The sequence below is a fragment of the Schistocerca gregaria genome, chromosome X, assembly GCF_023897955.1.
Source record: "Schistocerca gregaria isolate iqSchGreg1 chromosome X, iqSchGreg1.2, whole genome shotgun sequence".
Taxonomy (NCBI): domain Eukaryota; kingdom Metazoa; phylum Arthropoda; class Insecta; order Orthoptera; family Acrididae; genus Schistocerca; species Schistocerca gregaria.
The window spans coordinates 565907385-565928792 of record NC_064931.1 but is presented as its reverse complement, the minus strand read 5'-3'; the positions used below and the strand labels follow the sequence as shown (position 1 = coordinate 565928792).

Genomic DNA, 21408 nt, shown 5'->3' with positions numbered 1-21408 from the left:
ATTATTCGCTTTAAACTCGCGTTCGGGTCCTGTGACGTCATCTCCGAAATCATAGTCTTCGTCACTGTCCATTTATCTGAAAACTCGTCATTTGAGTCTCTTGTCGGGTACAAGTGGACTATTCCAGCGTTGGTTATGATGATCATTATATAAAAGTACAATGATACGGGAGGCATTACTTTTTGAATCACCCTCGTATATTACATTTATTTACTAGTGATGTTCTTCACTGCATTATTTACTAGTTTAGGATGTCAGAAAACGAGCAAACGTCTCTCTCTCTCTCTCTCTCTCTCTCTCTCTCTCTCTCTCTCTCTCTCTCTCTCTGTGTGTGTGTGTGTGTGTGTGTGTGTGTGTGTGTGTGTGTGTGTCTGCTGTCAATTTATTTTGTATTTAATCTCTATTAACGTTGCATGTCGTTCGCCTGTAGCGCGGGCTACAGCATCCAACATTTTTCAGACACCATTCTTCCTCTTGTGGAGCACATCTGCAATTGTACACATCACATCACATAATTTTCGTCTTACGGCCTCCACAGTCTTACATAAACACAGCTTCGTTAGAGAAGCCTCTGATCCTGACAATCGATCATTTCCGCCCTGTCAGTGCTACTTCATAACAATAAAATTGTTCACTCAGCTTCTGTACTAGTTCGGGACTAGCCTTACACTTCTGCAAGCTTCGTCATACTCGCGGAATTGTAGCGGGAAGAAAGGAAGCCGGTTTGACGTCAAAGGAACGCCTTGATTCCTAATGTATGCAGCTCTCAACATTAGCTCCGTACTCGCTCTGCTGTTTCTGACCATTCAGCGCACACGTTGAAGAACATCGATACAAAATTAAACGAAAATATTGAAGGAAATGAAGTTAGGTTGCGGTCGATGAGGCCAGAGACAATGATAAGATTGTGCACTCCATTTGTTATGTATGGTTCTTAGATGGTAATTACATTCTGGAGCACCATCTCTTGTGTAAAAGTACAACTCCACACGCAAAGGGGCACTGCTTGTTTGAGATGCAGAGCACATTTATGAAATTTGCTCATTGATTAAAACTGTTTTCAGAAAGCGTCTTTCACTCTGGAGCAGAGAGTGTGTCGGTTAAAACTTCCCAGCAGATGAAAAGTTTATGCCTGACGTGAATCCAAATCCAGAATATTGCCTTCCATGGTCACTGCTCGTACCAAGTGAACTGAAATGATCTTATGGCATGGTGGAAATCTTTCTGTTTGATGCCACTTCAGTGACTTCTGCGTCAATGGATATACAAACATCCTGGCCCCTGACCGAAGAAAATCTCTGAGGCAGTTGTGTATCGAACCAGCAACCAAGTGACACTAACCACTCAACGACGAGCTGAGGCCAACGACCGCCCCCCCCCCTCCCCTCCCATCAATACAGCTTCACCTCTGATAGTACTTCTCTCCTACCTTCCGAATATTTCTGGAATGGCACAAAGTTTTGATCTTATGGGAAGTTTTGAAATAGGATGCTCTGCTAAAAGGCGAAAGAACCGTTCTGGAAACAATCCCATAGGTTGTGAGAAAGTTATTTCTCGCAGTTTCTTTCTGAGGATGTGTGCACAGTTGACATAGACTGGTAACACTTGGAAAAACGAAGAATAATGAAAGTACAGCGCTACATCTACATCTATAGTCCACATGCCATTTTACGGTGTGTTCCGGAAGGTGTACCACTGTTACTTCCCTCTTTTCCTGTTCCAATTACGAAAGGTTCACGGGAATAATGATAGCTGGAGAACTCCCATGTGATCCCGAATCTATCTAATTTTATCTTCATGGCCTTTTTGCGAGATATAAGCAGGAGGAAGTAATACATTGGTTGACTCTTGTAAGTACGTAAGCTCTCGGAACGTAGAGAGACAAATCTTGAGGAAACTCATATGTCGAGTCCAAGAAACTGGTGAATTCAGAAGATGCAACAACTACGAACACTAGAGACCGCAGAGAACGTTTGTAGGAGGAGGATGGTCTTCTAGTGCCACATTCCTCGTAGGCGTGCTACCAGACTGAGCAATCATATAACCGCTACGTTCTCCACAAATAAACCTCACACGTAGGAAAAGACTGGCAAGAAGCGGGAAGAGCACAGGAGGATGTACAGAAACGCCTTCTAGTCAAGAAGAGGCGCCATGCACAGCTTGTTTTCCAAGAAAATCCAAAACTAAAAACTGATAAAACGTGGCTTGAAGCGAGGAAGGAATGCATACAAAACGAATATGGGAATATTGGGATAAAGTTAAAAGTCCAGGTACAAGGAATAGGAAAATCACATTTGAAGTAGGATGGCTGAAAAGACAACAAGGAAAATGAGAAATTTGTTTGCTTCATGTTATATCAATAAATACTTGACGTATCATGTGGGCCGATTAAAAATTTTCCGTCTGAGGGCGTTGCTCTAGCATATACATAACCCAGCGCAAGCACAGACTTTTAGACAAGAGGCTGGTGTGGCTTTCGAACGGAAAATTTTTGATCGCCTCTTATACTTTCAAATTGAGTAATACATTGTAGAAAGAGCTATTTGAACATCGCCACTCTTGACATGCGACGCGATGAAGAGAGCGCAAAGCCACCGTCGTGTATTTGTGTTGGCCGACAGCGGAGCCTCGGGCAGGCGCTCTTCTGTGAAACAAAAGATAGGACCGCTCTTGGCTCCGAACCCAACGTGCAGGCCATCACTCTGTACACATTGCTCGGCTGTCCAAAAAATGAGATTCTATTCACAGTTCCGATAGGTCAAATGAAACCAGTGCTTCGTGATACGCAGCTATTTCACAAAAAAAAGCCTGAGAAAAAATTAGAAAGTCCTCTAAATCAGATGAATTTTAGGTGTGTTCGTTATTTAGAGTCCCAGTGACACAGACAGTATTGGAGAAGGGTTGGACCAACTGAATATTATAGCTTCTATGTGTCAGGTATGGAGGTAAAAGCTACGGAAGTACATTTGCTCATATCTTCGTATTGGTTTCCACGTCCTTCCATACAGTTTACGGTAGTGCTAGTCATGGAGCGGTTTTTCCGAAGGCGGAGCTTTCAGGCTATTCGAATCGGAACCTCCGAGTTGATCCGGTTGAATAAGTAACGAGGCTGTTTCCGTCGTCCCAGGGTAGCGTCGCTTCTTCGAAACCAACTGTGCTCACAGCCCGTGTCCGGGTTACTGGCCAGACTGCAGGTAGAGTGCTGCGGATCTAGGAGAGGAAGTGTGGCGGGCAGACGTCTGAAAGAATGTGCGGTACATTTTGACCTAAGGGAGGGAATTAGTGTCCATGGTTTGTCTGTGAGACTTGTAAACTTTGCTGTGTTCAAAATGGTTCAAATGGGTCTGAGCACTATGGAACTTACTTCTGAGGTCATCAGTTCCCTAGAACTTAGAACTACTTGAACCTAACTAACCTAAGGACATCACACACATCCATGTCCGAGGCAGGATTCGAACCTGCGACCGTAGCGGTCGCACGGTTCCAGACTGTAGCGCCTAGAACCGCTCGGCCTCTACAGCCGGCCTTTGTTGTGTGTGTTATCGTATTTGAACTGCGTATGCAACATATTCTCTAAGGCGAAATGAGGTGACGAGTCCAGCTTTTGTCTTAACGAGCATGGGAAACAGCCCAACAACCGTACTCAAGCTGGCTGATTTACAAGCTGACGGTCATTTATACGTAGTCAGCTAAATCTTAATTAATTAAAGTTACTGGAGATCCAAAAACAATGGAAAGTGATAAACCTATGACACAAACTACACTGGCGAAAAAAAAATCGCAACATCAAGTAGGAGTTGTGCAACACAAACGGAAGTTTGTAGGCGTCTTTCTACATCTGCAAGATGATATATATTCAAATTTTGCGCAAGTCGCATAAGAGTGACTGTAGTACCGCCACCATGAGGATGCAGATCAAGGTTGCTTTAATACACACTGTAACGGTCGTGACCGTTAGTTACCTTTGAGATTGGACGTGATGCGTTGATGTTAGTCAAGAATGCCTTTAAGGCGACAGAGACGCCATTATCAGCACCTCTCTAAATTAAACGAGATCGTGTACATGAAGCCTTGACAGGAATGTAGCCGCTGTACATGATTGCTGGCAGCGGTGGTCACCAGAATGTACGGTTGCAAGAAGAACGGTCTCCGGACAGACACGGAGGACAACCTAGAGAGAAGATCATCGTGTTTGGCGTATGGCTCAGGCGCATCGTATTGCATCTGCAGCAGCAATTCGAGCAGCAGTTGGCACCACAGTGGCATAATGTTACAAATCGGCTACCACAAGGACAGCTTAAAGCCAGACGCCCTGTAGCCTGCAACCGCTGACCCCAAATGACCACAATTTGTAATTTCAGTAGTGTCAAGCGAGAGCTCCTTGGAGGGCAGGTTGGAGGTTTGATGTGTTTTCTGATGAAAGCTGGTTTTGCCTCGGTGCAACTGATGGCCGTGTGTAGGTTAGAACAAGGCCCGTTGAGGGCCTTTAACCAACCTGTCTCTGTTCTAGACACACTGGTCCTACACCTGGAGCTATAGTCTGGGGTGCGATATTGTATGACAGCAGGAGTACTCTCGAGTTACCCCGCGCACCGTGATTGCAAAACTGTGCATCAGTCTGGTGATTCGACCTGTTGTGCTCTCATTCATGGACAACATTCCAGGTGGTGTTTTCCAGCAGGATAACGCTCGCTCACATACCGCTACTTAACTCAACATGCGCTACAAAGTGCCAACCTGTTGCCTTGTCCTGCTCGATCACCACATCTGTCTCCAATCGAGCACGTACTGGGCATCATCGGACGACAAATCCAGCGCCATCCACAAACGTCACTAACCGTCCCTGAATTGAGCGACCAAGTGCAACAGGCATGGAACTCCATTCCACAAACTGACATCCGGCACCTGTGCAACACAAGTTTGCATGCTTGCATTCAACATTCTGGTGGTTAAACCAGTTAGTAATGTACTATCATTCCACATTTGCGATAGCTTATCTCGCGCTTACATTATCCTGTGGTCTTGCATTGTTAATCACTTAGATATGTTACCTAGAGAAATGTATTCCCGAAATTTCATTACTCTTGCTTAATTGTCTTTTTGGTGTAGCGATTTTTTTCCGTCGGTGTATTTTACGAGGAGTAGAAATTAAATGAACTTTGAATATCCCAATAAGCCTGTTGTCCACAGACTTTGATTTCTATGTTCATTACTCAAATATGCAGAGGAGAAATATAGTATTATTTGAGTAGCTCCTATCCCTACGAAGCATTTTATTGTTGAGACACTCATAAAATTCCGGGTGCAGTTCGGTGTATATTCTTTCCCTTTTGTAATTCAAGCCTTACTTAGTTGTTTAGCACCTCGTCATTATACACTGCGCAACAAAATTCAGTGATCACTTTTTTTGAAACCCCGTAAGAATCTCTCATTGCGACGCATTAGCGTGAAATCTGGCTCCAACGGGCCTACAACCTTCTTCTATAACTGCGCATAAGCCTGGCGCCCTGCGACGTCTCCCTCGGCCTCGGCGACGCTTGAAACAGCTACATGTCGATACATGAGGGAAAAAAACGCCACAAACAAGACGTTCATATGAGGTGCAAGGATTGTTACCGATATCATATTTCATCAACATTCTGCCCAATGTTCCAGTGAACTTGTGACACGATGGACGCCTCTGCGATGGAAATTATAACAGTGAGCCCCAGCGTTGAAATCACGCGCTTTGCTTGTGGGTATCCGAGGAAAACGTTTCAGATGTACCTCCTCTAGACCCTAAAAGCTATCAGACGGTGGCATTATGGGAGTCAATATATTTCGGGATCGAAATAGTGCTCAGAGCCATTTGAACCCTCCGCCCCCCCCCCCCCCCCAAGAACCAAGAAGGGCATTGTGGAGCTGCAGCCCCATTAAATGTTATCTGACCTCTTTCGAGTGTAGTGTGACCGCAATTTTTGCACTGGTATATGGTCTGGAACCACTAGGGACCGTTCAAAACCTTCGACGAAATTTAAACGTGATCCAAAGCAACAACGGGTATTTATGTTTTTTCAGCCCTCCTGTTACGTGCCCTCTTATGGCGTAGTCGCGAAGAGGTGCGACTTGGACATGTACGTGAAGAACCCCCAGTTCGGCAACACCCATGGTGCAACCCTCGCACCTTTGTTGAGCATTTTAAAAATTTGCCTGTCAGGAACTTTGACATGGATTCAGCTGAGTGGTGTCTCGCGGCTGTTGTAGCGCCTGACGGCAGGCAATCCCATCTAAGGTGTGTCGAAGGGGTTGGCTGCCCTCAGATGCCAGCAGCCCTGACGCACCAGTCAGATGAATCGATGTCGAAGTTTCTGACGGGTACATGCGTCGCATCATTTTAAATGAGTAAATGCTATGCTGTTCCTCTTCAGATTCATAAAACGAATTAGTGCACAATATTCTACTTTATCGATTGGTTACGCCATTTTGTTTTTGCCTTTCTAACGGTGTGCTAAGGTGCTGTGGCGCTTGATTTTCAATCTGTACTAGGACCGTAGACATGTACGTGCAATCCAACAACAGATTTATAATGGAACGCTACTTTGCCAAGGTATTAATCAAAACCTTATGATTATTACTTGTACTGTTAGCTTTGCTTTGTGCAATATGACGCTTCTGTGTTGACTGTGGTTGAAAGTTCAGATGAAATAAATACTGAACACAGAAAACAAGGGAAGATAGTCAAACAAGCTGAAGACATACTTACACAAAATAAGATTTCGTGATGATGTGCTCAACTAACAAGACACAACTACTTCAGAATTTCTCTAAGATAATTTTGTCAAGCCCTGTAACATTTCGTCCCGAGTTCGAGTCTCGGTCCGGCACACAGTTGTAATATGCCAGGAAGTTTCACATCAGCGCACACTCCGCTGCAGAGTGGAAATCTCATTCTGGTCACTCATAGATAATCTGCAGACTAGCGATGATGTGCTAGAGGGCGTAGCCTCCGCAGACGACCTCTTCCTGCTGGTCGGCGGTCGTAGAAACGAAGAGTTGGAACCTAAAATTGAAAGGGCTATATCCATTCTAACTACATGGTGTCACAATACCAAAATGACGATATCACCTAGTAAGTCCACTTACTTGCTACTCAAGGGACAATCCTACGGTAACAATAGACCGCTCGCCAGTTCTTCGGCGCCGTAAGGCCCGATACCTAGGCGTAGTCGTCGATGAGAAGTGGAGCTATACATCACACATTGACACAGTGACACAGAGATCGCTTGAAACATTAAACATCTTGATGGGGATTGGACATAAGTGATTTCATTTGCCACCTGACCTTATAGAATTGCATCATAACAGCATTTTGACATCAATTGTAGGATACGGGTCAGGAGTCTGGGCTCACAGGCTCACGAGGGTCATGCCCGCCATGGCCGCTAGGAGAGTGCTCAACTAACAAGACACAACTACTTCAGAATTTCTCTCAGATAATTTTGTCAAGCCCTGTAACATTTCGTCCCGAGTTCGAGTCTCGGTCCGGCACACAGTTGTAATATGCCAGGAAGTTTCACATCAGCGCACACTCCGCTGCAGAGTGGAAATCTCATTCTGGTCACTCATAGATAATCTGCAGACTAGCGATGATGTGCTAGAGGGCGTAGCCTCCGCAGACGACCTCTTCCTGCTGGTCGGCGGTCGTAGAAACGAAGAGTTGGAACCTAAAATTGAAAGGGCTATATCCATTCTAACTACATGGTGTCACAATACCAAAATGACGATATCACCTAGTAAGTCCACTTACTTGCTACTCAAGGGACAATCCTACGGTAACAATAGACCGCTCGCCAGTTCTTCGGCGCCGTAAGGCCCGATACCTAGGCGTAGTCGTCGATGAGAAGTGGAGCTATACATCACACATTGACACAGTGACACAGAGATCGCTTGAAACATTAAACATCTTGATGGGGATTGGACATAAGTGATTTCATTTGCCACCTGACCTTATAGAATTGCATCATAACAGCATTTTGACATCAATTGTAGGATACGGGTCAGGAGTCTGGGCTCACAGGCTCACGAGGGTCATGCCCGCCATGGCCGCTAGGAGAGTGCAGCGAAATGTGCTCCTGCGCTCTATAGAGGCATACAGGACGACACCGATGGGGGGGGGGGGGGGGGGGGGGCGCTACTAGTAATAATGGGGCTTGGTCCCCTGGATATCAAAATGAGGGAACAGGCTGCCTGGTATTGGGTTCAAGAGGGAAAAAGAGATAAAATATTTGAACTAATGGGGACATACTTGGGCACTAAATCTGAAATTAAACATAGGGGGGAGGAGCTATGGCAGGAGCAATGGGATAATGACAAAACAGGTCGTCGAACACACGAACTGTTGTCTAATATCAAGAAGCGACTCCAGCTCAAACATCTCAAGCCATCAAGAGGACTGCTGCACTTTCTTACTGGACATGGACCCTACCCGGCATACCTATACCGGTTTGGGAAACGGGCTACACCAACGTGTGGCTGTGGGGTTCCACAGGGCACCCCGGACCATGTGGCGTATGAGTGCCACCTCTCCGACGACGTCGCATCACAGCTAAAACTTCAGTTACCAAATAATGACACGTACTACCTGCTCAGGCATGAGGACCATTTTCAAATCTTAAACAACCTTGCTGATGAGATATCAAGCAAATTACTAAGACAATACCTAAGGAACAATCAATAATACAGGGTGGCGCAGGGAAACGGGAAATTTCGAAATAACGTCATTTCCATGAATAAATTCATAAAACTAGTAATTTATTAACGAAGGTGAATATCCTCAGTATGCCATTATTCAGTATGTCTTTACAATCAAAATGTCCAAAAGTGTCTCTTTACTTTTTAAAGATGACATCAGAAAGATGTGCTCCCATTCGGCGTTCACACTCTAACAGCCTTTTATGAAAACTCTGGAATGCGCGGTGTAGCAAATCTTGGGGATGGCTGTGATTTCGTTTTCAGTGTTCTCCTTCAGTTCATGGATTGTTGCAGGACGTGTACGGTACACCTTGCCTTTAAGATATCCCCACAGGAAGAAGTCGCACACACTAAGATCAGGGGATCTCGCAGGCCATGCAATGTCACCGTTACGTGAAACAATGAGTCTTCCGAACAACTGACGAACTGCTGCCATCGACTGTCGAGCAGTGTGTGACGTGGCTCCGTCCTGCTGAAACCACATGTTTTCGACGTTAAGATTAAGCTCGTACAGTCTCGGTGTAAAGAATGTTTGAAGCATTTCAACATATCGAGCGTATGTTACTGTCACTGCACTACCATCCTCACGTTCAAAAAAATAAACGCCGATAACACATGACATGATACAGCACACCATGTTGTGACCTTGGCGCTATGTAGTGGTTGCTGGTGAACCCCTCAAGGATTGTCCTGTGCCCAATAACGAAAATTCTCTTTGTTCAAGAATCCGTTCAGGTGCAAATGGGCTTCGTCTGATATCCATAAGTTACCAAGGAAATTCGCGTCCTCGTTGATTTAGGCAATATCTGGCTACTAAACTCCATACGTGACGCTGGGTCTCGTTCATGTAAGTGTTGCAAAATCTGCAACTTATAGGGATGGAAGTCTAATTCGTGCTGTATTCTTTGTAAGCTTCGTCGCTTAATCCCTAGCGAAGATGCATGCTGTCGAACGGAGCGGCGAGGACTTCTCTCCTTTGCAGCTCTAGCAGCTGCAATGTTCTCTGGGGTACGTACCGTTGGAATGCCACCTGGAGGTTTCTTTTTCAAGGCAGATCCTGTTTCTTCAAAATTACGCACCCACCTTGTAATCGCATGTGCAGATAGGACACGTCCATGACGTCCAAGCTAGTAATGCTGTCGAAATGTTCTCTGCGCGGCAGTCGCATTATCACCATTTTTGTAAAACGCTCTAACGGCTATTGCACGTTCCGCACCAGTCCAATTCTCCATGATTACTAAATGGCAATGCGTTCACATCAATTGTGCAAAGTTTCGAACATCTGCCGGCGCTACAGTGCTGCCAACTGTAACGTTCAAAATTTCCCGTTCCCCTGCGCCACCCTGTAGATTAAACCAGACTTAAACGCGAGCAGACTCTGTGCACCTGTCCCTTTCCGCCGGGGCGTGGATTTAGCCAGCCGCTTCACGGCTGGGATCCGCCACGTTTAGGACTAGGAGGAGAGTGGACACTCTGACCGAATTGGACACACGCTGGATTCGACAGTAGGATTAGAGTAGGATAAGTTAGGATAACACCACTAGTATAAAACTGCAGCGACTCTGGGCCAGCCCGGAACCAGGGGCATACGCTGACAAGCATATAACGCTGCAGGCGGCGTAGATTAATAGTAGAACTAACATTGGTAGGACTGAGAATGCCCATAGGGGAAGTCAAACAATTAACATACCTAGTAACTAATTAACAAATGCTGCAGTATTGTAATCGTTAGTATAAATTAAGACCCACTATTGTATTAGGTGGTAAGTTTCTCATGAATCATGTTGTTGAAATAAAGAGTTAAAAAAAGAAAGGCACCATGATAGCTGTGGAATGTGTGAACATTACTGTGGCCCTCCCGCACCCCTTAATGCTTGATGTTTTTTTCCGGCAGCAATGACATCATTCAGCAGTATAGCTATCTGTGTGACAGGTGAATCTCGTGCTGCAGCTATTTTAGGAGTACGATAGTTAAATTAATTTGCTACAGAATTCGCCTAATCTGCATCCTATGGAACACGTTTGGTGCACTGTCGGGACCCAGCTCCGCACCAACAAACTAACGGCCCGTAATTCGCTTGAATTGAGTGAGCTGTGCGTTTCTGCTGGCACATACCTCCGGAAAAGTACTTGCCGAGTCTATTGCACGCAGAATTTTGTCAGTTATACAATCGCACAGTTAAAATTTTGCCAGTGTTGAGATTGTTTCGAATGTTTTTTATGAAAATTATCTAGTACAGTTAGCTGGAGAATCGATTCGAGAGGGCATCTTGTATCTCCTAATAACTAACAGATCTGAACCTTTCGAAACACGTAACACAGATCATCTGATGATATTAAATTATTTAAGTAGAACGGTAACATGCTTATATTATTGATACCAGTAGGTTTTCTTCAGGATCTATATATGAGCGCAATTTTGATGTCGTTCCAGTTACTGTTCACCTAATTTTCAAAGTAATTTAGCGAAGCAAGATGCTGATGTTCTGGTGTAATTGAAAAAAATTATCCTCGTATTCTGGTAACTCATTGTACAAGGTCATGAAAGACTCATTGATATTTCTCTTATCTGGGAAAGGGTGAACCCAGTATACAGGGTGTTACAAAAAGGTACGGCCAAACTGTCAGGAAACATTCCTCACACACAAAAAAGAAATATGTTACGTGGGCATGTGTACGAAAACGCTTACTTTCCATGTTAGAGTTCATTTTATTACTTCTCTTCAAATCACATTAATCATGGAATGGAAACACACATCAACAGAACGTACCAGCGTGACTTCAAACACTTTGTTACAGGAAATGTTCAAAATGTCCTCCGTTAGCGAGGATACATGCATCCACCCTCCATCGCACGGAATCCCTGATGCGCCAATGCAGCCCTGGAGAATGGGGTATTGTATCACAGCCGTCCACAATACGAGCACGAAGAGTCTCTACATTTGGTACCGGGGTTGCGTAGACAAGAGCTTTCAAATGCCCCCAAAAATGAAAGTCAAGAGGGTTGAGGTCACGAGAGCGTGGAGGCTCCGCCTCTACCAATCCGTCGGTCACCAATCTGTTGTTGAGAAGCGTACGAACACTTCGACTGAAATGTGCAGGAGCTCCATCGTGCATGAACCACATGTTGTGTCGTACTTGTGAAGGCACATGTTCTAGCAGCACAGGTAGAGTATCCCGAATGAAATCATGGCGGTGAATCGAAGAAGTACAGTACATACTGACGAAACTAAAATGAGCTCTAACATGGAAATTAAGCGTTTCCGGACACATGTCCACATAACATCTTTTCTTTATTTGTGTGTGAGGAATGTTTCCTGAAAGTTTGGCCGTACCTTTTTGTAACACCCTGTATGTGTTTTCTGTTTTTGCGAAGCCTTTCTTTCTTCAACTGGCGTACCAAGAGCCTAACTGCCACAGCACCTTCTGCAGGTACTTCCATTTTGGTTTATTATTTCCAAAATTGGAATAAACACCTTCCGTTCAGCCGCATATTCTTAGCGAAACGACTGAGAGAGCGAGTACCGCCACGGGACCCGCAGAATAAATCAGTGACATAGTCCATACACTGCGGCTTTCGGAGGGCCAGTGCGTTGTAACCCGCGGAAATCGCAGAACCGCTCGCTGTAGGTGCCGGCGGGCTAGTGCGTTGTTGCCCATAAGCTCAAGGGCGGTGCTGCTGTCCATAGGAAAGTTGCAACGTCAGAAGACTACAGTGACGAAGTGTAAAGGAGCAACGATTCGTGCAGGTACAAGTAGTTGACACTGAAAGTAAATAAATGTAACATACTGCTTATAAGTAGCCAGAAAGATCCATCACTGTTCGATTTGGGTATACACTATTGGCGATAAATCATTTCTTCTTCTTCTGCTCCTCATTTTTCCTGGCCTCGTTCTGTATCTGCTCGGGGTCGGCATCTTAGTCTGGATCTGGCAATCGCTGTTGGTAGAGGGTGGCCGGATGCTTTTACAGAATTCGCACTCGATGGGACCTTCCAAGGTAGTTGGTGACACAAAGATTATGATGTAGTGTGGAATTGGGGTACCCACGTAATTGGCCCCAATTTCATTGACCAGACCCTAAATGCTCAACGCTACCTGGAAATGCTCCAAGAAGTGGTGTTCCCCGTAGTTCTGGATGAAGATGGCAGCTTTACCTCTTGCTTTCAACAGGATGGATCTCCACCACACTACGGAGCTAATTTTCGTCTGTGGATATATGGTCAATTTCCTGGTCATTGGGTTGGCCGACATGGCTCTGTGGAATGACCATCCAGATCACCTGATCCCACACCAGTTGACTATTATCTGTGGGGTCATTTAAAGTAACTCGTATATGCAGAGAAAATAAGAAACAGACACCACCTCGAGCAACGCACTAAAGAAGCCTGTGCCAGCATTTCTGTGGATATCTTTCTGCGAGTGCATGGCGACTGGATTCAGCGCCTTCAAATGTGCATTGACTGAGACAGACAGCATGTTGAACACAGTATATGACTGTCATTTATGGATAAAAGTTCAACCTGTAATTCCAATCAAGATGTGTTGTATTTTTTGAACCATTACTACTACTTCGAATCTGTTTACAGTAATTAACTTGTCAGAGAAAGCTGATGTTATTTGATATTTCATACGACCCCCTCTCCATTAAAAAAAAATTGACTTAGATTCAAGATGGTCGATTTCAAGATGCCGCCCATGCTCGGTACATACCATAAAAGATGGACCACGTCACCCATGCGTTACTGGAGTGTTCAGGTTTCCCCATTCATACAGGGCTTTTGACATAACGAGGTGTACTGCGACTTTTGACTCAGGCTGTATTGTGAGGGACGAAGCATACCATATGTCGTTCACAATTAATAGGGTATAACAACTAATTTATTTTTTCATTACGGAGAATCATAAATATTCTAATGGCATTAAAACTCTAATGTCGTGTAACCCTATATTGTGAGTTTATCTGCACACTCTTTTATAGAAAAATACATAATTCTAACACCCTATACCTGGTGGCGTAGCTATAGCTTCAAAATGTATTGTTAATAGTATATAAAATATAAGAGTTCCTGAGAGCGGATTTTCAACATAAAGTTCTATAAGAATAGTGAATAATCGAGCTTAAAGACACGACTTATACCTTTATATTACATTCTCTATGCCGACAATGTACTGCTCAAGCGTCTGAGAAAAGCCTGTACAGTTTGCCGTAATCTACAGTGTTGCAAACTTGTGTTCATATTGCGGAATTCGAAGAATTCTGATAGCAGCCAAGTTTATATTCGTGTAAGCAATGGACAGGTGGCTAGCTGGCGATAAGGTTTCGCCAAATGTAGTAGGCCCGACATTAGCCCTTCCCAAACAAGCTACTGATATTCCTTCTAGTAATTTTTTCTTCTGTATTGTTTCAGAAATACCTGAAGCAGCTGAAGAGTCCGGAAAATGCTGGTCTGGTCGATTCCGCGCTGGTGGACGAAATATTCTACCAGGTGAGCCTCTATGGTACGCCAAGGATAGCTGCTAAACGTGGCCATTGTGTCTCGGCAGCAACGGCATTGAGTTTCATCGTGGGCAGTGACCAGAGTTTTGGTTCAATAAGCTTCAAATCACTAATCAGGAATCGGGAAGGAACCTTCCAGTAAAATTGTAGAAAACTGAAATGTTCTGTTTGAATATGATACAGTGCAGATGTGTACACAGTTTACAGCTTACATATCTCCGTTTTTGTCCTCTGGGAATAAGAACCAATTACGAAAACGGATACTTCAAACGCACGTGACTAGAAGGAAATGGCGCAGCTTACTTTACATGCAGTTCAGATTCTAGGGCGTCCATATCCGCGTACAAGATGGTGGGGCGATCCATCCCTAGCTCTTTGGGACAGAAAAAAAAGTAAGTATATTGTAGTCAGGTGTTTGTCTTTCAAGACGATGATTTAAAAGTCGGTATTATATAGGTTTTTAACAAGATCGGAAGGAACATTTTTATGGCTACTTACAAGTCGCCATTTGTCTAGTGAAATATTAAAAGTACTCCATATCCCCATGTCTAGGGCCTCCCCCACCCTACGAACTATCGTATGGGCGTCCTTGTTCAGATACTTCATATCTGTGCGAACTTGGGAAAACTCTGCTGCTTCTGGGACAGCTGTCGAGACACAACGGCCACGCCATGTGATCAAAAGTATATGGACCCCCCCCCCCAAAAAAAAAAATATGTTTTTCATATTGGGTGCATTGTGATGCCACCTACTGCCAGGAGTCATTAGACATCATGAGAGAGCAGAATGGGACGCTCTGCGGACTTCGAACGTGGTCAGGTGATTGAGTGTCACTTCTGTCATATGTCTGTACACGAGATTTCCACACTCCTAAACATTCCGCCGGCCGCTGCGACCGAGCTGTTCTAGGTGCTTCAGTCCGGAACAGTGCAGCTGCTACGGTTGCAGGTTCGAAACCTGCATCGGGCATGGATGTGTGTGATGTCCTTAGGTTATTTAGGTTCAAGCAGTTGTAAGTCTAGGGGACTGCTGACCTCAGATGTTAAGTCCCATAATGCTTAGAGCCAAAACATCCCTAGGTACACTATTTCCGATGTGATAGTGAAATGGAAACGTGGAGGGACACGTACAGCACAAAAGTGTACAGGCTGACCTCGTCTGCTGACTGACAGAGACCGCCGACAGCTGAAGAGGGTCGTAATGTGTAATAAGCAGATATCTATCCAGACCATCACACAGGAATTCCAAACTGCATCAGGATCCACTGCAAGTACTATGGCAGTTAGGTGGAAGGTGAGAAAACTTGGATTTCATGGTCGAGCCGCTGCTCATAAGGCACACATCGCGTCGATAAATACTAAACGACGGCTTGCTTTGTGTAAGGAGCGTAAACATTGGACGATTGAACAGTGAAAAAACTTTGAGTGCGTGACGAATCACGGTACACAATGTGGCGATCCGATGGCAGGGTGTGGGTATGGCGAATGCCTGGTAAACGTCATCTGCGAGAGTTTGTAAAGACAACAGTAAAATTCGGAGGCGGTGGTGTTATGGTGTGGTCGTGTTTTCCGTGGCACTATCACAGCACAGGCCTAGATTGCTGTTAAGCACCTTCTTGCTTTCCGCTGTTGAAGAGCAATTCGGGGTTGGCGATTGCATCTTTCAACACGATCGAGCACCTGTTCATGAGTCACGGTATGTGGCGGAGTGGTTTCACGACAGTAACGTCCCTGTAGTGGATTGGCTTGCGCAGAGTCCTGACCTGAATCCTACAAAACACCTTTGGGATGTTTTGGAACGCCGACTACGTGCCATGCCTCACCGACAGCCATCGATACCTCTCCTCAGTGCAGCACTCCGTGAAGAATGGGCTACCATTCCCCAAGAAACCTTCAAGCGCCTGATTGAACGTATGCCTGCGAGAGTGGAAGCTGTCATGAAGGCTAAGGGTGGGCCAACACCTTACTGAGTTCCAGCATTACCGATGGAGGGCGCCACGAACTTGTAAGTCATTTTCAGCAAGGTGTCCGGATACTTTTGATCACATAGTGTACCTTTGTCGCGTATAAACATATATAAGAGCAGAGAGGAATGATGAATCATTGTAACAAATGGGGAAATCCACTGACAAAGCGGCTGTGACAAAGAGGCAGATTGTTATTACCCAGTGCCTGGTTACGAGCATCTCAGAAACAGCGAAACTGGTCGGCTGCCCGTGTGCATATGTGGAAAGCGGTTCTACGACAGTAAAACCATTAGTAGGCGGCAAGGTCTTAGATAAGTTGTGGACTTCCAAGGACGTAGAGGTTAGAGGCTTGACCCCTCCGAAAAGCTGGACAGATGGCGATCTGTGGTAAATTTGACGAGAGAGTTCAGTGCTGGTGCAGGCACAAGTGTTTCAGAGCACATAACTCAGTGCCTGTTGTTGAACATGAGACTCTGCAGCAGACATCCCCTATGTGTTACCAAATTGGCCGAACGACATCGTTAATTACGGTTGCAGTGGGCATGGGATCACTGAGATTGGACTGCAGATCAATAAAAACGTGTCGTCTGGTCAGATGAAAAATGTTTCTCATTACACTAGGTCCGTGGCTGTATCCAGATACACCATTATCCAGGTGAACAGCTGCTCAGAACATGTATCGCACCACAGACACAGGCCAGTAGCGGAAATATTATGCAGTGGGGGGTATTTATCTGGGCTCCATGGCACATTTGGTAGTATTGTTTGAACAGTTTTCAAACCACCTGCATCTATTCACGCTTGATGTCTTCCATGAGGACAATTTCATCTACCAGCAGCATAACTCTCCAAGTTACTTGGCCAGAATCGTGCTACAGTCATTTTAGGAGCATGATAGTGAACTCAAGTTGAGGTCTTGGACCCAAATCCACCTGATCTAATCTCAATGGAACATATCTGGGGCACCATCAGGGATCGTGATAGACCTAGGTGTGAACCTGTTGAATCCTCTCACGCAGCACTTCCTATCCCAGTCCTGTCACAGGCTTATCTTACCCCATCAAAGACTGTGCTACCTGTGAAAGCAGACATGTCGTATACCAGTTCTGCTACAACTATTGCACAGCTTTTTATATTGTTAAGACTGCCAACCAGCTGTCCACCAGGATGAGTGGACACTGCCAAAGTAGACCACCCTGAACATAACATGCTTGATCTCAATGCCTGCTTCTCAACTTAGGCCCTCTCAATCCTCCCCTTCACCACCATCTTTTCTGGAACTGTGCAGATGGGAGTTACCCTTGCAACATATTTTAATGCTGTAAATTATCCTAGTCTCAACCTATGGTAACCTACTGTCCCCACACTCTCCATCCACAAGGTTCTGCACCCTCTGTCATATCACCTCCTCCTTTTTCACATCCCCTGACCCTCATTGTATGGCACCCTCTGTCACTGAACCCACTAACCTATCCTATCCCCTCCCCTTCTCTGCTCCTTTCCTTTTCCTATCCCCGTTTGTTTTCCACACACCCTACATCCTGACGCTGCACCTGGAACTCTCATCAGGCCATCATCTAGTCCCCACACACCTTGACAGACATTGATTTTCTCTCCACCCCCTTCCCCCTCATCCTACCCTGCTATCCCTTTCCTTTCACTGCCCCACTCCAGATTGCTGTTCACTTTCTCTCAACATACTTTCTGCTGAGATCAATAGAGATGTTACCTTGTTCAGTGATCTTTTGTTGTGTCTCTTGTTTTACTAAATTAGATGTAGAAAAAAAGTGGCTCTGAACACTATGGGACTTAACTGCTGAGGTCATCAGTCCCCTAGAACATAGAACAACTGAAACCTAACTAACCTAAGGACATCAAACACATCCATGCCCGAGGCAGGATTCGAACTTGCAACTGCAACAGTCACGCAGTGCCAGACTGTAGCACCTAGAACCGCTCGGCCACCCTGGCTGGTGTTAGATGTAGATTTTACTTTCTTATAATTCTAATAATGTGACATAATTTTTGGAGCATGCAACTTATGCAGGATCTTTACTTGTTATTATTAACATATAAATGTTTCTTCTCTGTTTATAAGACCCTATAATCCCATTAGTGATCCATGCATTTTTACATTACCTTTTTGTGTCCTTTCTCTTTAGTGTGTTGAGATAGCTATTTTCTGATTATGACAGAAACTTACTGTGAAATATGTTAAATTTGACATTTTACAGTTTTTCCCTGTATATGTCATGCCAGTTCTGAAAATTTCTGGAAATCAGTGTTAAGATTACAGCACAAAACCCTGAATGAGGGTCCTCCCAATTACAGTGAGTGTTTTAGCCTCTCTCCACCCAGTTCTCTTGCTTGTAATGCTCCAGCTGTTGAGACAGTTTCTTACTTGGTTGTTCCCTTCTTTCAGATTCCATCTATTCTCTCTCACCATGAGGTATTTCTGGCTGAGCTTCAGAAGAAGCTAGATGATTGGGACCAGCAGCAAACAATTGGAGATGTTTTTGTAGAGGCAGTAAGTAATAGTTCTTAATTTCCTCTCTCACTGATCTGCATCAGAAGATACTTTAATTACAGATTAACCAATAACAACAAAATTTGTGTAAGGTAACGACTGTAGAATATCCAAGCGTCTAATGAGATAAAGTTTTTGTACTTTGAAATGACTTACCAGGGTGTTGTAACATCTATGATTACAAAATTTGTGAAATAATAAACTTTAAAAGAAACCACAAGTGATTCTATTGGAACATCTGCTGATGTACATCATTGAGAGATAAAAGTACTAATGGGAAATGCGCAAATGAAAGAATTTTAGAAATATACTCATTTCTGGGAGGTGTAACTCTGCCTGGCTATTCTGTAAATTTGTTAATAAACCCAACATCATTTCAAATTACTCTTTATTTATTGCTTCAAATTTCATCAGACGAATAAATACATTACTTTATCCATTTTGGGCACCAACTGCACAGACTCTGTTGACTCAACACAAACTAATATGAGACCTAGAAAAAACTAACTGGTGTTCACTGCTGCTGTGGTATAAATAACATATAGAAATCTCCACATTGCATGATATTGTTTAGATGAGTTTATAATTGGAGTTACAATCAGAAGTTTTACATCTCAGATAATTTGCATACAGAAGTTGTTACTAAAAAATATGGTTAGGAACTGTATATAAGCAAAATTTTGATAGCAGTATCTTTCTCATAGAAAATCAGTGAAATATATCTTGTAAATAATAAACAAAAAAATTTAATTCATATTTTAACTATTCTGATAGCATCCTGATACAGTTCTCCTTGACTCTTTGATGCAGTATTGACAAATTTATACAGGACAAAGTTTTGTAGAAATTTCATAAATGTTTTTAAGTTAAGTTCAAGTAGCCAGAATATGTTCTTGAAAGTGGTTTTACACAGAACAATAATAATTTGAAGTGTAATGGCATAGTACTTAGTATAACTACAGTTTTGGATAGATAACAAATCAGAATTAGCTGGGACAGCTTATGTAATAAGTGCAACACTTTATGTAATTATAATCTGTGTATCCGATTCTGTACTAAATTTAGGGAATCAGATAGGATTCTAGTCTGTACCATTACAACATCCAGAAACATAGTGAAAGTAGAACAGCTGTCAACTTATAAACTGCTTTAGACAGTATGCAGCACTTCACTAGACATTATACTAATGGAGAAAAGTGGAGACAGGAGTTGATTATTCCTTTCTACATATGATAAGTTAATCCACTGTGGCCAGGTAATTTTTGATGTATTTTGACCCTACTACTTTTCAGTTATGCTTACAACTTTTTTGTCAACTGAGTATCGTACCTATATGTATGAAAATTGCTAAATCCTATTCTGCTCTTGAGTCTGCTTTGAGAAATCAGTCACCTCTACAGTGGAAACAATGTCAACAAAATATTATAATTCACAAAGGTATACTCAGCTTTCAGTTTTGGGCCACAAACTATTAGTTTCAAAAGAAAAATAAGTGAGGTTTCTTTAAGCAGAGCAGCTACAACTGGAATGACCAATCAGTTTTGAAGCTTCTCAGATAAATGTAGTGCTAGTGGTGGTGATGGTGGTAGTAGTAGTAGTAGTAGTAGTAGTAGTAACAGCAGTATAAGTAATATTACTCAAAAGTAATTAAGGGCCTGTTTTTACACAGATAAGTGCTAATAAGCAGTGTCAGTAATGCACATCTTGAAACCTAACCAAAGTACACAAAAAAGGCTATACATATATACCAGGTTCTTATAATTAAACAGCCAGTGTTCAGAGTGCTGCAGCACAGGCTATATACATCACAGGATGCTAAAACATAGTAGATATGTTCATTAATTGGTGATCTTTCAGAGTTTGCTGAAAAAACAGTTCAGGTGAAAATATGATGCTATCAGAATGTGAAATGTTCCCTATTTTGATGTTAGTATGCTGTTTGTGACTTAGCAATGTGTGTTTATTTCTTTTGTGAAATGACTGTTGGTGTAAAGGTTTAATAATGTTGAGGTTTTCTGTATGAAACACAATGGCTATTGAGAAGAAAAATCATGTGTTGCTGGTAACATTGTTGTAGCAGAATGGCAGTAATAGCAGCCCTGCATTGCAGAAATATTACAGACAGCTGTGAAGACATCTCATGTCAATCAGTTGACTAAACTATATGATCAAGAAATTCCCATGATAGTTGTTGATGAAATTGCTATAGCTATAGCCAACTGTGAGCACGTGCTTTACATTCCACAGCCAGGCTTGAGCTGTGTCACTGGAATTATCTCTCCTCTAGTCAATAGTTCAAAAGCTTTTGTGGTGCATTTTATGTTGGTATCCCTATGACATTCCGAATATGCACCAAATGAAACCCTAACACAGTCTACAATGCCACAGCTTTGCCCCTCATTTTTTGGCACACATGGAAATGGATGACATTTGGGTGGTGAATATTCTTTGGACAGACAAGGCTCATTTTATCCTGCACAGTGCTGTGAATGCGCAAAACTGTTGCATATGGGGTTCTACTCTGCCCCATGTTGTGCAGGAACATGCACTGTACTCAGCAGTTCATTTTTCTTTGAGGAGATGACACCTCATATGTCTGCTTGGCATACAGTGACATCTGCATGTTATAAAGGCTTCTTTGTGCAAAACTTGATTCCAGCTTTGCAAGAAAGCAACTGTGTCCAC

At 43.6% G+C, this 21408-nt stretch overlaps 1 protein-coding gene across 2 annotated transcripts in view; it reads left to right on the top strand.

The window, feature by feature from the left end:
- Positions 1-21408, top strand: part of LOC126298442 (rho guanine nucleotide exchange factor 17) — a 950787-nt gene that overhangs the window by 673067 nt on the left and 256312 nt on the right. For both annotated transcript variants that reach the window (XM_049989771.1, XM_049989770.1), the window contains exons 3-4: positions 14142-14219; positions 18619-18723. In XM_049989771.1, the coding sequence (XP_049845728.1) occupies positions 14142-14219; positions 18619-18723 (183 nt within the window). The remainder of the gene's footprint in view (positions 1-14141; positions 14220-18618; positions 18724-21408) is intronic.